Source organism: Petaurus breviceps, unplaced genomic scaffold (genome assembly GCF_028583685.1).
Source record: "Petaurus breviceps papuanus isolate PSGF00001 unplaced genomic scaffold, PetGlider_PUasm1.0 175, whole genome shotgun sequence".
Taxonomy (NCBI): Eukaryota; Metazoa; Chordata; class Mammalia; order Diprotodontia; family Petauridae; genus Petaurus; species Petaurus breviceps.
In genome coordinates, this window is record NW_027185764.1 from 28,956,847 (window position 1) to 28,970,478 (window position 13,632).

General features: G+C 40.0%; 1 protein-coding gene across 2 annotated transcripts in view; it reads right to left on the minus strand.

Annotated features, from left to right (window-relative positions):
• Window positions 1-5,171: 5,171 nt before the first annotated feature.
• PTCD2 (pentatricopeptide repeat domain 2) overlaps window positions 5,172-13,632 on the minus strand; it is a 61,111-nt gene continuing 52,650 nt past the window's right edge. Inside the window, exons 10-11 of one of the 2 annotated variants that reach the window (XM_069084978.1) lie at window positions 7,156-7,275; window positions 5,172-6,567 (exon numbers count right to left, since the gene is read on the minus strand). In XM_069084978.1, the coding sequence (XP_068941079.1) occupies window positions 7,162-7,275 (114 nt within the window). In that variant the 3' untranslated portion in view covers window positions 5,172-6,567; window positions 7,156-7,161. The remainder of the gene's footprint in view (window positions 6,568-7,155; window positions 7,276-13,632) is intronic. The other variant, XM_069084980.1, reaches the window with a different exon arrangement.

Consider the following 13,632-nt stretch of genomic DNA (forward strand, 5'->3'; position numbering starts at 1 on the left):
CTCTCTCTCTCTCTCTCTCTCTCTCTCTCTCTCTCTCTCTCTCTCTCCTGAAATATTGATTCCTCTGCAAAAGCTGGAAATTCAGAGATGTAGAAGAATAAGAAACAGGGAAGGCAATAATTCAGATGTTTATGACCAAAGGGTAACATCTGACTGGAATTACAAATTGGGGAGATTCAAAGGTCAGAGAATCATAGATTTTTATGACTGGAAGAAAACTGAGCCCTTCTCATTCAGATTTTGTTGTTTAGGTTTTTTTAGTTGTGTCCAACTCTTTTTGACCCCATTTGGGTTTTTCTTGGCAAAGATACTGGAGTGGTTCACCATTTTCTTCTCCAGTTCATTTTACAGATGAGGAAATTGAGGCAAACAGGGTTAAGTAACTTGCCCAGGGTCACACAGCCAGTTAAGTGACTGAGGTCAGATCTGAACTCAGAAGATGAGTCTTCCTGATTCCAGGTCCATGATGCCACCTAGCTGCCCCAGAACCCTTGTTTTTTCCTTGTCCAGAAATCTTATTTTATAAAGGAGACAGTCAAAACCAGAGAGGACAAATAACTTTGGTAAGGTCATATCTAGTTAGACTGAGAGGTGGGACCAGAACTCAGGTCTCTTGACCCCTAATCCAGTGGGTTTTTTGTTTGCTTTCCCTTCCCCTGGACCTCCATATGTTCTTCTCTTATTTAATGGTTTAAACAATTTACCTCTGCATTAATGACATTCTTCTTCAGAGTCGGCATACCTCTGCAAAACAGTTAAGAAAATTGGGGAAAAAAGAGAGCAGACCACTGAAGCTCCTTCTATCAACTTTAAAGATACAAATAGAATGGAGTACCCTCCAGGCTACTGGACAGAGGCTTGACTGTCCTCTGTGGCAGTCTGACCTTGCTCTTCATTTCTTTTTTTTTTTTTAATTTAATCAGTATCTTTTGTTTTTCCATCACTTTCATTTCTCATACCCCTTTCAACTTCTCTGCTCAAAGAGTGGGGACACCCCTGGAACAAAGAACAGAAGGAGGGAGCACGGAGAAGTGCTACAGCAAAGCTAAGAAACACGTTGACCCAGTCTGACAGTATCTGCAATGTTCTGCTCCCATGATCCCCAACTCCTGCCAAGAAGGGGAAGAGATTCACATTCTTATCTCATCTGGAGGGCAGAACCCGGTTGTTATAATCACACAACATTGAGCTTAGGGGGGCTTTGTTTGCTTGTTTCCTATTTACATTGTTGTGATAATTGTGTGTACTGTTTTTTAGATTCTTCACTTTGCATCAGTTCATGTAAGTCCTCTCATGCTTCTTCTCTGAAGTCTTCATATGAATCACTTGTAGTACAGTCATATTCTATGACATTTATGTACCACAGTTTGCTCAGACCAGGAATTCTTCAGCTTTTTTGTGTCCTGGATCCTCTGGCAGTAGGGTGAAGCCTTTGGACCCCTTTTCATAATAATATTTTTAAATGCATAAAATAAAATACAAAGGATTACAAAGGAAACCAATTATATTGCAGGGGGGTGGGGTGGGGTGGAGAATGTAATTTTCCCCACCAAAGTGCTCAGACTCCCTCTTAGTGGATCTAATAGTGGTCTAAGGGCCCCACGTTAAGAAGCCCTGGTTTAGATATTCTTCATCCAATCAATCCTGCTATTCATTTCTTATGGCAGAGATAGAAATCCTTATGTATCGTTCAGCCTGATTTGTAGTTTCGGAAACTTAATGTGAATACAGGTATGTCCCCTATCTCATTGTTTGCCTACCCTTCTCTTCAGTCCTACTTTGATCCCTCATGGTGGTACCATGGTTTCTCAAAGGCCATATCAGAACTTCCAAGCTCTGAAAGGTTCTATCAAGCTGAAAAGACATCAAGCAGAGCCTGCTGAAGTACCGGCTGCCTGTTGGGTATCTGAGTACTGGCCTCAGAGTACACTCCCAATGAGGGACTCATTGCCAGGGTGGCAGCAGGGGGATGATTTTTTTTTTGGCCATGGAAGCTGTTTTGAAAACTGCATACCAAGTCATAGAGGAATTGTGGTCTGTATTGGTAGGAGTATCCATACTGTCAAAATCACAGTCCTAGAGTATGAGAGAGTACCATGAAACTGAATGTATATGATTATAATAGCCAACATTTATATAGTGTTTAACATGTATCAGGCACTGTGCTAAGCATTTTACAATTATTATCTCATTAATACTTACAACTTTCATTTCCTGGTTGTGGTGCTAGGTGCTATGTAGCTATTATGTAGGTGTTGTTATTATCCCCATTTTTTACTGTCTTTCAGTCATTTTTCAGTTGTGTCTGACTCTTCATGACCCCATCCAGTCCAGGGTTTTCTTGGCAGAGATATTGGAGGAGTTTTTCATTTCCTTCCCCAGCTCATTTGACAGGTAAGGAAACTGAGGCAAACAGGATTAATTAATTGACTTGCCCAGGGCACACAACTAGTAAGCATTTGAGGTCAGATTTGAACTAAGGAAAATGAGTCTTCCTGGCTTCAGACCTGGCACTATATCTACTGTGCCACCTAGCTGCCCTATTCCCATTTTACAGATAAGGAAACTGAGGCAAACAGAAGAGGTTAAGCCCAGGGTTATACAACTAGGAAATGTCTGAGATATGATTTAAACTCAGGTCCTCCTGACTCTGGGTGTTCTATCCATGGTGCCTTATATATGAAAACAAATTTTTCAGGCCCTTAGAAAAGAGTATTTTATTTAGGGATTCTTTCAGCAATATGAGAGTATACTACAACGATGAAATAATTTTCCTAAGGGGATTAAGCTAGGTGATCTGTGAAGTGTCTTCCAACTCTGAGATTCTATCATTTGAAAGCAGGACAATTTCTGACAATACAGGGTAGAGGACTGCTGTCCCCTAAATGTTGTACGACTTTTATAAATAGCCATGAAAATATTCAAGTGGCCAAGATTTACCAAACAGGACTAAATGTAAAGCCATTACTTGACTACTAACTATTCTTCACAATATCTAAGGTTCATGATCCATCAATAATCAATAAATATTTACTAAAACACCTTCTAATGTGCCATGTGTTAAGTGCTGAGGATGAAAAAAGAGGTAAAAAAAATCCCTGACCTCAAGGCCCTTACAATCTAATGTTCTGTGGTACTAATAGTGCCTGTGTCAAACTAAGCCAGTCAGTGTCACAGCAGAGATCAGAATTGAAGCTCTTAAATGCTCTTCCATTTCCATATGTTACTCTGTAGATCAACAGACAGCTCTAATCTTTCTGTCTGAGAGGGAAAAATCAGTCAGTTGGGGTTCGATTTTTTTAATTTTGTTTTTGTTTTTTTAGATTGACAAAGCTCTTCTAAAACATGGCCCCTGGTTGGATTACTAGATGTCAAATTTCAGCCTTTCAAAGCTCTTGATATTCAGGGAGTTAGCTGATCACAACACAGCATAATTTGGGAAGTAGAGGCTGTCCCTGAATTACCACCTCCTTTTTAAAGCTGAAAGTCACTCATCTCTCAGACATTTTAGAAAGAATACTGACAAGATGGAGCCCACTTGGAGGAGGGTCACTGGGATGGTCAGGTCAGCAAGCCCTTACCCAGTACTTGACAAACGGTCAAGGAATAGGGCTGTTGATTTGTTTTGCTGGGGTTTAGAGATAAGAGCTAGAACCAATGGGTAAAAGCTGAGGGGATACAGATTTTGGCTAAATATAAAGAGAAATTTCATGGAGTGGCAGAAGTAGATAATTATTTTTCTGTTTTCCACATTCGTAAAGAAGGATAATATGCTTTCAGCACCTTGTACATTGTAGGTGCCCGGTAAGCACCTGTTGATTTAATTTGATTTCTCCTCCTCCTTCCACCAGTGACATAATAAAGTTAATTAACATTTACACAGGCATTTTGTCTTTATTCAGTTTTATCCCTGCCTCATGCTGTGAATCTATTTTACTCCCACAAGGAAACAGATCAAGGTCACAGGGAGAAGTCAGGGCAACCTGACACCTTTCTCACCAGTGTACATTCATTCACCTCAGCACCTGGTCTACTTCTGATTCTGCCTCTTCCAGAGGCTATGAGTTAAAATGTTTCATCTTCTGTTTTCGACCCACTGGGTGTACACCCCAGCGTTACCAACAAAATTTATCTCCCTCCAAAACACATGTCGATCTTCTGGGAGAGAAATATATAAATGCAATGCCAAGGTTTTAGAATTTAGTCCTAAGTACGCTATTGTAGTTATTAGAGCACATTAAAAACTTTTACCTTTCTCACACAGAGCAAGATTTTTTTTAATTAAAAAAATAAAAAGGAAAACGCTGAAAAGCTATGTTAGCATTACCAAGCTTTAGGTCTGAAGTGTCTTGTTAATGGAAGTAAGAAAATAAAACACATTTTGACCCTCTCTCAGACCAATCCAAAGGTACCCTAAAGAATAAATCTTAATTAAATCCTCAGTACTTTCTTAGTAGTAATTTCATGGTAGCTTTGCTATGATTCTTTTTTTTTTAAAGGAGAAATAGAAGGTACTTCTTCTTTACTTTCATAATTTTATCTGTTCCCACATGGGAGTGACAGGAACAGAGAACTCTAATGGAAATGGGATGATTGATATGTCTACAAAATCTCTCTAGTGGTTAAGTACTTTCAGGGGAAATTTCGACCACAGCATCAGCTCTTCTGTGCTCACTACCCGTTGGAGTGGTTATGTTTTTAAAAATCAATAAACTTAATGTTTGGAGACCTTCAATATGATATATCACCCCTGAAAGGTAATGATATTATTCTCCATAAAAATACTTATCTGTAGTTTATTTCCATTTCTACAGAGTGGGATGAACAAATGTGCCAATTCTTCCTTTCACACACAAAGGCTTGGACTTGTTTAAAAACGCTCGGTAAATATTGAGCATGTTTTGGGCAAGGAGTTGGGGATAAAGGAAAGAGAATAGTTCTCCCATAATAAGTGACGTTAAGTATTGCATTTACAAAGCATTTTGTACAAATTATCACATTTGAATATCACAACTACTCTGTAAGATAGGTATTTTCTTTGTCTTATACATGATTTTTTCTCCTCCTCCCACCACCCCCCCATTGGAAAAAGAGAAAAGTAAAGCCTTATAATAAAAGTACGTAGTCAAGAAAAAGAAATCCCCACATTGATTGTATCCCAAAATGTATATCTTGTTCTGCATCTTGTTTCCCTCACCCCTCTCTCAGGAAGTGGGCAGTATACTTCATTCCTCTAGATCATGGGTCTTCACTGTATGAAGTGAAGTTCTTAAAGCCTTGCAAAGGTGCTTGTCTTTACAGTATTATTATTGTATACATGGTTCTGGCTCTGCTTTCTTCACTCTGTATCAGTTTATGCAAGTCTTTCTAGGTTTCTTTGAAATAATTCCACTCATCATTTCTTATGTCCCAATAGTATTACATTACATTCATATGACATAATTTGTTCAGCCATACCCTCGCATGGTTTTCATTTCTATTATACTACAAAAAAGTGTTATAAATATTTTAGGGAATATCAAGTCTTTATCTTATTAGATGATACCATGATGGAAAGTCAAATGATAGAATCAGAATGATGTATGTAGAAAGGGCACTGAGGCGGGAATCAGGAAGACTTGAGTTCAGATCCTGTGGCAGATTCGCTGTGTGACCATGGGCAAATAATTTAACCTCTCTGTGCCTGTTTTCTCATCTTTAAGATGAGGGGGTTGAATTTAATGGCCTCTAAGGTCCCTTCCAGCCCTAAATCTATAAAATAAGGGGAGAAAAGAGAATATCTATAATGTATAATTATGAGAGGCAACTGGGTGGTACATGGATAAAGCACCAGCCCTGAAGTCAAGAAGACCTAAGTTAAAATCTGACCTTACTAGCTGTGTGACCTTGGGCAAGTCACTTAACCCTAATTGCCTCAAAAAAAGAGAAAGATCACTATGGCACATTGTACATTTCAGGCTATTCTATTAGGTATGGTACTATGAAAATAACCTGTTAGTATTAAGTATCCTTTCTATTAATTTACGTCTTCAGAGAAGTCAAGTGTTTCTCAAAGAGATACAAGTCAAGAGAAGTCAAGTAGTACTTCTCAACAACATTATAACTAACTAAAATACATACAGTGATATATATGATACTCATACAACTTACAGTGTGTATATAATACAATTACTGATATAATAACAATACATTATATATAATACTAATACAGTAATAGAATGGAAGCTCCTTGAGGGCAGGAAATGTTTCATTTTTGTATTTGTATCCTCAGTGTCTGACACTAGTAAATAGATTGATAAACATTAGCCCAATCTGCTTCCAGTCCTGTTGATGATAATGGTGACCATGTACCACAGAGACCTACTTGGAAGGGTTACTGTGGGGGACACAGCCCTTTGTAAAACAGAAAGGTTGTGGTTATTACGGAGTCAAGATCTGAGGTCAAATCCTGCTTCTGACATATCCTGACTGACGGACTCAAGTGGCTTCCTCTCTGGAGCTCCCAGGCAGTGCTCTAAGGCTGCTCCTTGTGGAGAAAGTGCCACCGGCATTGATAGAAGGGTCTTCCTAAAACAGGTTCAGGAAAAAAAAATTTACAAAATACTGAAAAACTCTCAGCTAGCAATAATTATGATGATCTGATGATCATCTTCGTAAACAAATAGGAGGTAACATAAAAACTACACATTCTACTGAATTAGTTAAAACATCAGGAAATACTATATCTGGTTTCTCTGGGGACTGAAGTATATGAGTATAATTAACAGAAAGGAAATTCAATACTTCATTGTTATTGTTCAATCATTTTTCAGTTGTGTCTGACTTTTCTTGACTCCATTTCTGGTTTTCTTGGCAAAGATATGGGAGTAGTTTGCCATTTCCTTATCCCAGTTCATTTTACAGGTGAGGAAACAGAGGCAAACAGAGTCAAGTGACTTGCCCAGGGTCACACAGCTAGGAAGTATCTGAGGCTGAATCTAAACTCCAGAAGGTGAGTCTTCCTGACTCCAGGACTGGTACTCTCTCCACTGTGCCAACTAGCTACCTTCATATTTAATATTATTGTTGAACTATTTCTATAGTTCCTGCCTTGAAAGAACAGTCTTTTTTTGTTTGGCGGGGGGAAGGCAAGGCAATTGGGGTTAAGTGACTTACCCAAGGTCATACAGCTAGTAAATGTGTCAAGTGTCTGAGACCGTATTTTAACTCGGGTCCTCCTGACTCCAGGGCAAGTACTCTATTCACTGCGCCACCTAGCTGCCTCTGAAAAAAAGTCTTAAATGCAGAATGTGTCACAGGTTGTAATATAACCTACATATGTTATATATACATGCATAGATGATATATAATTGCATGTGTGTGTGCACACATGAAAATCATGGATCTCAGCCTCACTGAAGAAAGACAGGAGGGAGTTTTGAAGAAGGCTCCCTGAGCATGTTGCATGTAGGGGGATGAGTTAAACCTGAGGCCAGATGAACCCTCATCATCCTCATTCCCATTGGTCTCATCACTCATCATGATGCCTGGATGAATGTAGGAACATTTGGCATGAGTCAAATTCCCCAGAAATCTATCTCGTTCTCAAAAGGTTTTATTTGGGTGTTTTCCCAGAAATCCTAATGAACATGCTTCACAATCATACACATAAAAACTCATATAGACATACAGTCTAGGCTCTTGCTATTACTGGCACCTTTTCTTCCCCCATCCTAGGCTTGGGAGAATTACCCTAATAATTCTTTCAGATATTCAGTCACTAATTTAGTGAACCTTTTTTTTTCAGTTACACTTAGAGAGTACTATAAACTCTAAGCTCTGTTCCTCTCAATTCAATTGAATTCAACAAGCTCCTACTATGTGGCAAGAAATTACACTAGGCTTTAGGAGTAGCACTGCATTAGGCACCTGGAGTACAAAATTTTTAAAAGGGAATTGTACCTGCCCCCAAGGAGTTTTCAGGAAGGTAGAAACAATGCATATACAGATAAATAAATACAAAACCTACACAGAGTAAATAAGTCATTTCTGGGTGGAAAGAAGAAGAACTGGGAGCCTCCAGCTTCAAAAGGGGCTAGATGTTCCAGAAGGCTGAGACGATGATGTAGGGCATTTCAGGTGACAGCCCACTGGGTAGACAAGGCAATGGGAGGCTCTCTGAGGCAAATTGTCACATCAGATCATTGACAGATACAGAAGAAGATATATGGTCCCCACTGGGGGTCCAAATGACTTAGGATACACCATATACTCTGCACCTCTGAGTTCTGAAAACATTCCCATTCCTCACCACCCTGTATTAACCAGCCCCCAAAAGAGGGCTAGGTCTGGTCTGAAACAGGACAAGACCAGATTGGGAAGTGAAGATTACCTTGTTCTATAGAAAGTGAAAGAGGAATTGAATGAAGCAAGTGAGTCTCTGACTCTCTCGGTGAAGTTATAGAATCAGGCTCTTATTTCATTTGGTTAACACTTTCAGAAAAGTTTTCAGGAACCATGAGTGGTCAGGACTTACTTAATTTTTGTCTCATTTCTCTCTTGACACATTACCTCTTCACACCTTGGAGAAGCTGTTGGTCCACATTAATAGGAATAAAGAGTGAATCAGAGAAAAGTGGAGAACTTGGTTTCTAAAGCTATGTGTGTGACAGAATGGACTTAGCATCACATTAGGTAATCACAGAGTAACTAGGCTCTTGGAAACAAAAGACAGAACATGCTCTATGTATGACCTGAGACAAGAAGATCATTGGATCATAGATTTAAAGATGGACTTTCAAAATCATCTAGTTCAATAACCTCATTTTAACAATCTAGGAAACTGGTCCAGAGGGATTAAGGGACTTACTTGGTGCCATTCAGGAAGCATGCAACTGTTACATACTACCTGCATGACACCAAATAAGTCTCTTAATCCAAAGAAGATGGAGGACCAGAGTATCTTAACTTTATTAAATTCTAATCTCCCCAGCAGACCTGCATCTGTGTCCTAAAAGAGCATCATAACATCATTATGTAATTAAATTACATAGTAATACAATAACTTATAATACTTTATATCTCTAAGGCACTACTCAGAGTGATTTACAGACATTTTATAATCCAGTCATTTTTAAATGGACCCACTGAACAACCTAATGATTCTTGAGGCCTTGGTTGATAAGACATGGTCATGATGTCTAGGTGAACTGTTTTTCTTGCTTTTGAAAGCAACTGAGTGATAAAAAAGACTCAGTTTTAATGACTGGACCCATTTCCTAATGTCATGAGAAAAATATCACAGGCATTTCCAGATACATGTTAGAGACATTACGGAGCAAGAGGTCCAATGTTGGTGGAACCAAGATGGTGGTATAGAAGCAGGAAATTCTGTGAGCTCCCCCAACAACCACCTCAAATACCTATGAAATATGACTCTAAACAAATTTTAGAGCTACCAGAACCCACAAAGTGATAGAGAGAAACAAATCTCCTGCTGAAGGCAGCCTGGCAGGCCTACAGGAAGGGTCCATCGCAGCATGCTGGGAGCAGAGTGCAGTCCTTGTGAGCCATGTGGTTTTGTCCTCAGGACAGCCCTGACCAGCAGCGGCTGGTGCACACTTTAAGAGGGTGTATCACCAGCAGCTGTGGTGGTTTCCAGACTCCTCAAACCATAAACGCCAAAGAGCAAGTAAGAGGTCAGTCAGCAACTCTGTTGGAAAGGAAGGGCATGGTCCAGCCCCTGCCCCTGGGGCAAGAGGTGATGGAGTTGTGACAGCTGCAGCTGCTGCCCTGCATGGCTGCCTCCAGAGCTCCTGGCCTGCAGATCATAGGGGGACCAAACAACCATTCAGAGAGTAATCACTTTTGCTTTAACCTGCTTGGATATGGATTGCTGTCTTGGGTGGAGGTCCTGGGGTGTGTGGCCAGTGGGCCAGAGTCTGTGGGGGCTGCAGAGAGGGCACCCAACTAATAGCTCCGGCAGCTGTGAAAACCTCAGCAATTTGGGACAAAGCTCTCCTCTCTGGAAGCAGAGTTCTACCATGGCAAAGAGCTCAAAAGTCAAGTAATTGAGTGGCAACATGAGCAAGCAAAGGAAGCAAAGCAAGCACCGCAATCCAACTTTGGATTCCTTTTCGGTGGACAAAAAGGATCAAAGCATGGAATGGGAGGAAGACAACAAAGCCAGAACTCCTGCACCAAAAGCTTCCAAGAAAAATACAAATTGGTTACAGGCCATGGAGGAGCTCAAGAAGGATTTTGAAAATCAAGTAAGAGAGAGAAGTGGAGGAAAAATTGGGAAGAGAAATGAGAATGATGCAAGAAAATCATGAAAAGAGAGTCAACAGCCTGACTGAAGAAAATAACACCTTAAAAAATAAACTAACTCAAATGGCAAAAAAGGCCCAAAAAGCCAATGAATAGAAGAATGCCTTAAAAAGTTGAATTTGCCACATGGAAAAGGAATTTCAAAAGCTCACTGAAGAGAATAATTCCTTCAGAATTAGACTGGAGCAAATGGAAGCTAATGACTTTATGAGAAGTCAAGATACTAAGAGGTCCAAGGTCTACAGTTCTTGTTTAGTCATTTTTCAGTCTTGTCCAACACTTTATGACCCCACATTTGGGGTTTTCTTGGCAAAGATACTGGAGTGGTTTGCCATTATCTTCTTCAGCTCATTTTATAGATAGGTAAACTGAGGCAAAAAGGGGTGAAGTGACTTGCCCACGGTCATATAGTGTCGAAGGTCAGATTTTAATTCAGATCTTTCTGAATCCAGGCCCAGTGCTCTATTCACTGGGCCTGTGTAGTGGGGGAATGGGGCAGGGGAATAACCATTCTTGAGACTGGCTCTTTACTGCTAAGAAGGATCTCAACTGTTTCCTAGGAGCTTTTATCACTAGAACAAGCATTTTCCAATCAACTGAGGAGATAGTTGTTCCATTTCTGATACAATTCTAATACTGTAGCAGAGAGGAATAGGGGAAAGACTCAATAATAAAAGTATCTCCTTAGCTATGGAACCTTGAACACAAGGAACTTAGTGGCTATCAACATTCATTTTCATTTCCTGTTCTAGGTTAAAACTACGGGTTGCCAGTAAAGAAACACCATGCATTCAAACACAAGTTAAATTTCTCAGGATTTTGGCCACCAATTCCACCTCAGTGATAAACGCAAGATATGTTTGCATTTGCTGTAACAATCAATTGGCATTTGGTTAGAATGCAGATTTGACCCTTTTAGAAGTCATTCAAACATGAAACTGATCCTCCCCACTCTTGATGATAAGAAGTGGTCTGAAAAATCTAAACATCCTCATCAACATTTTAAAATATAGGTGGCAACAGCAGCCTATAGGCAGTCTCCAAGACATTACTCTGGATAGAAATGGCTATTGACAAACAACACAAGAAGATGGTATTCCTAAAGGCCTATCGAATTATTTGGCACCAAGTACCCAACAGAACTGTCCAAGAAAACTTAGAGTTCTCCTATAAGTGCTATTATAATGGTCTTAAGTGATGTATACAGTCCTTCTTTCCCGCTTTATCTTGTTTAGTTAGTTAGAATTTAGTCACAACTCTTTTCCCTTGCGTTACATATCTGCACACAATCTGTGACCTCTTAACCAGGTAGAGAAGATGCCATCAGACTAAGTATCGTCTGCCCATTTCCTGGTACCAAGGCTGGAAAATGGGATTAATAGACCTGCATATTCCTCAAGTATCTGTCTTAGTTGCTAGGGATACCCCAAAATCACTAGCTTGAGTCATCTGATGTAAAAATGGAAAACCAATGGTAATCAATCACATTTATATATAGTGCCTTAAGGTTCCCAAAATCTTTCATCACAATAACTCTGAAAAGAAGTTAGTACAGATACTGCCATACCCATTTTACAGAGGAAGAAACCAAGTCTCTGAAAAGTTAAGTCATTCGTCCTCAGTCATATAACTAGTGAGTATCAGTGGTGAGATCTGAATCCAAGACCAGCACCCTTTCTATTATAACATATTGACTCACGGAACCAATAATTCTCACAGTAATTGTCAATGATACTGTCAATTTGTTGATAATAAGTGTCGCTAAAGATGTGAGTAAGCTTAACATAAAATATAGGGCATTGAACATAAATCTGAAGGGCAAAAGCTGGAGTTCCTGTCTGAAGATCAAATGTCAGCAGGGACAACTGAAGCATCAGGGGAAATTGGCTCTGTGGGTTTTAACCTTCCCTTTTTAGTTGTTGGTTTTTTTTTTTTAACAAAGTAAGTGATTGCTCAATGTAGAACACCTTGGCATTGCTTGTTAAAGGGAATTTTAAGCAAGTTTGTTTCTCCTTCTGTAGGCCAATCACCTTTGGGTGCTTCAGCTCAAATCAAAGGCAGTAGGAGCAGGAAGGAACCCTGTGCTGTGTGGTGACTCAGGAGCCAATGTACAGACAGGGGCTTCTTTGGATTAGATAATCAATAAGGTCATTTCAGCTTAAGATCTAAGATGCTGTGACCTTTGGCTTCACAAAAGAGTTCTCCTAGTGTTTAGGAAAGCATTACCTTTTCATGGCTTGGGAGCAGATTACCACTGCCACTACCACCATCCCCAGGCTGGGTTGGGTTATGAGGAGTCCACAGGCCGATGTGCCCTCTCTCCAAGCCCATGGTGCCTTCTGCCCAGATTAGCACCTCCCATAGGCCCACAGGTTCCAGTGTCCCTCCCAATTGTCCTTTTGGCACTACAAGTTTCTGAGACCCACTATGAGGGCTGTTCAAGTGACTTGGGCTTCTTACGGGGTCTTTCACTGCTGGCAGATGGGTTACAAGAGAACCCACGGCTCTTCTGGCCCTCCCACAAAGGAGAATGAAATGTTAAATGGCCCCACAGAGTACAATCAAGCCTTCTTTCAAGTGAGGAAACCGAGGGCTTAGTGGCAGAAAAACAAGCTTGAGAACAAGCCGACGGTTTCTCCTTGAGGGCCAATAAAACCCTCTTCTCTGAATCAGTGAGTGAAACAGTGAGAATACAGGAAGCCAACCTTCGTCACCAGAGGGACCAAAAAAGGGACCTAAAAATAATTTTTAGAAAGGGAGAAGCATGAGCAAAATCATAGGGAAGAGCCAGAATAGAAGAACAGAGAAAGACAAAAGCAGAAGTTGAATTCAAGAAGGGGGAAAAAATCATGAAATGTCTGAGTTTTATTGAATTATGAAGAAATGTCTGTGAAAATCTGCAGGGCCAGTTATGTGCTTGGCTCTCTCCTTTAGACCCATCTTGCAGCATTCAATGGTCACATCTCATTTTGCTTATTAATGGAAGATCTGTGTGATGGGGGAAGGGTGGTGTAGTGTTTTGGGGGAGCACACGTCCTAACTGCATAAGATTCTTTATGGCAGAACCTTTTCCTATAGAGTTAAGACACCTGTAGACTTTCCTGTAGAGTTAAGAAATCATTAATTCACAAGTTGTTTACAAATGAAAAATCTGCAATTAAGAGAAATACCCATGTAATTTTATGTATTAAAGAGGATTTTTAAAAATCTGAATTTCATTTAAGAATATACATCACACTACGTCAGACCCAGTAAGCCAAATATATTGTCTCAAATATTTAAGTGGCAGTCAGGTTGTGGGAAGTCACAAGTATTGATCTCTAT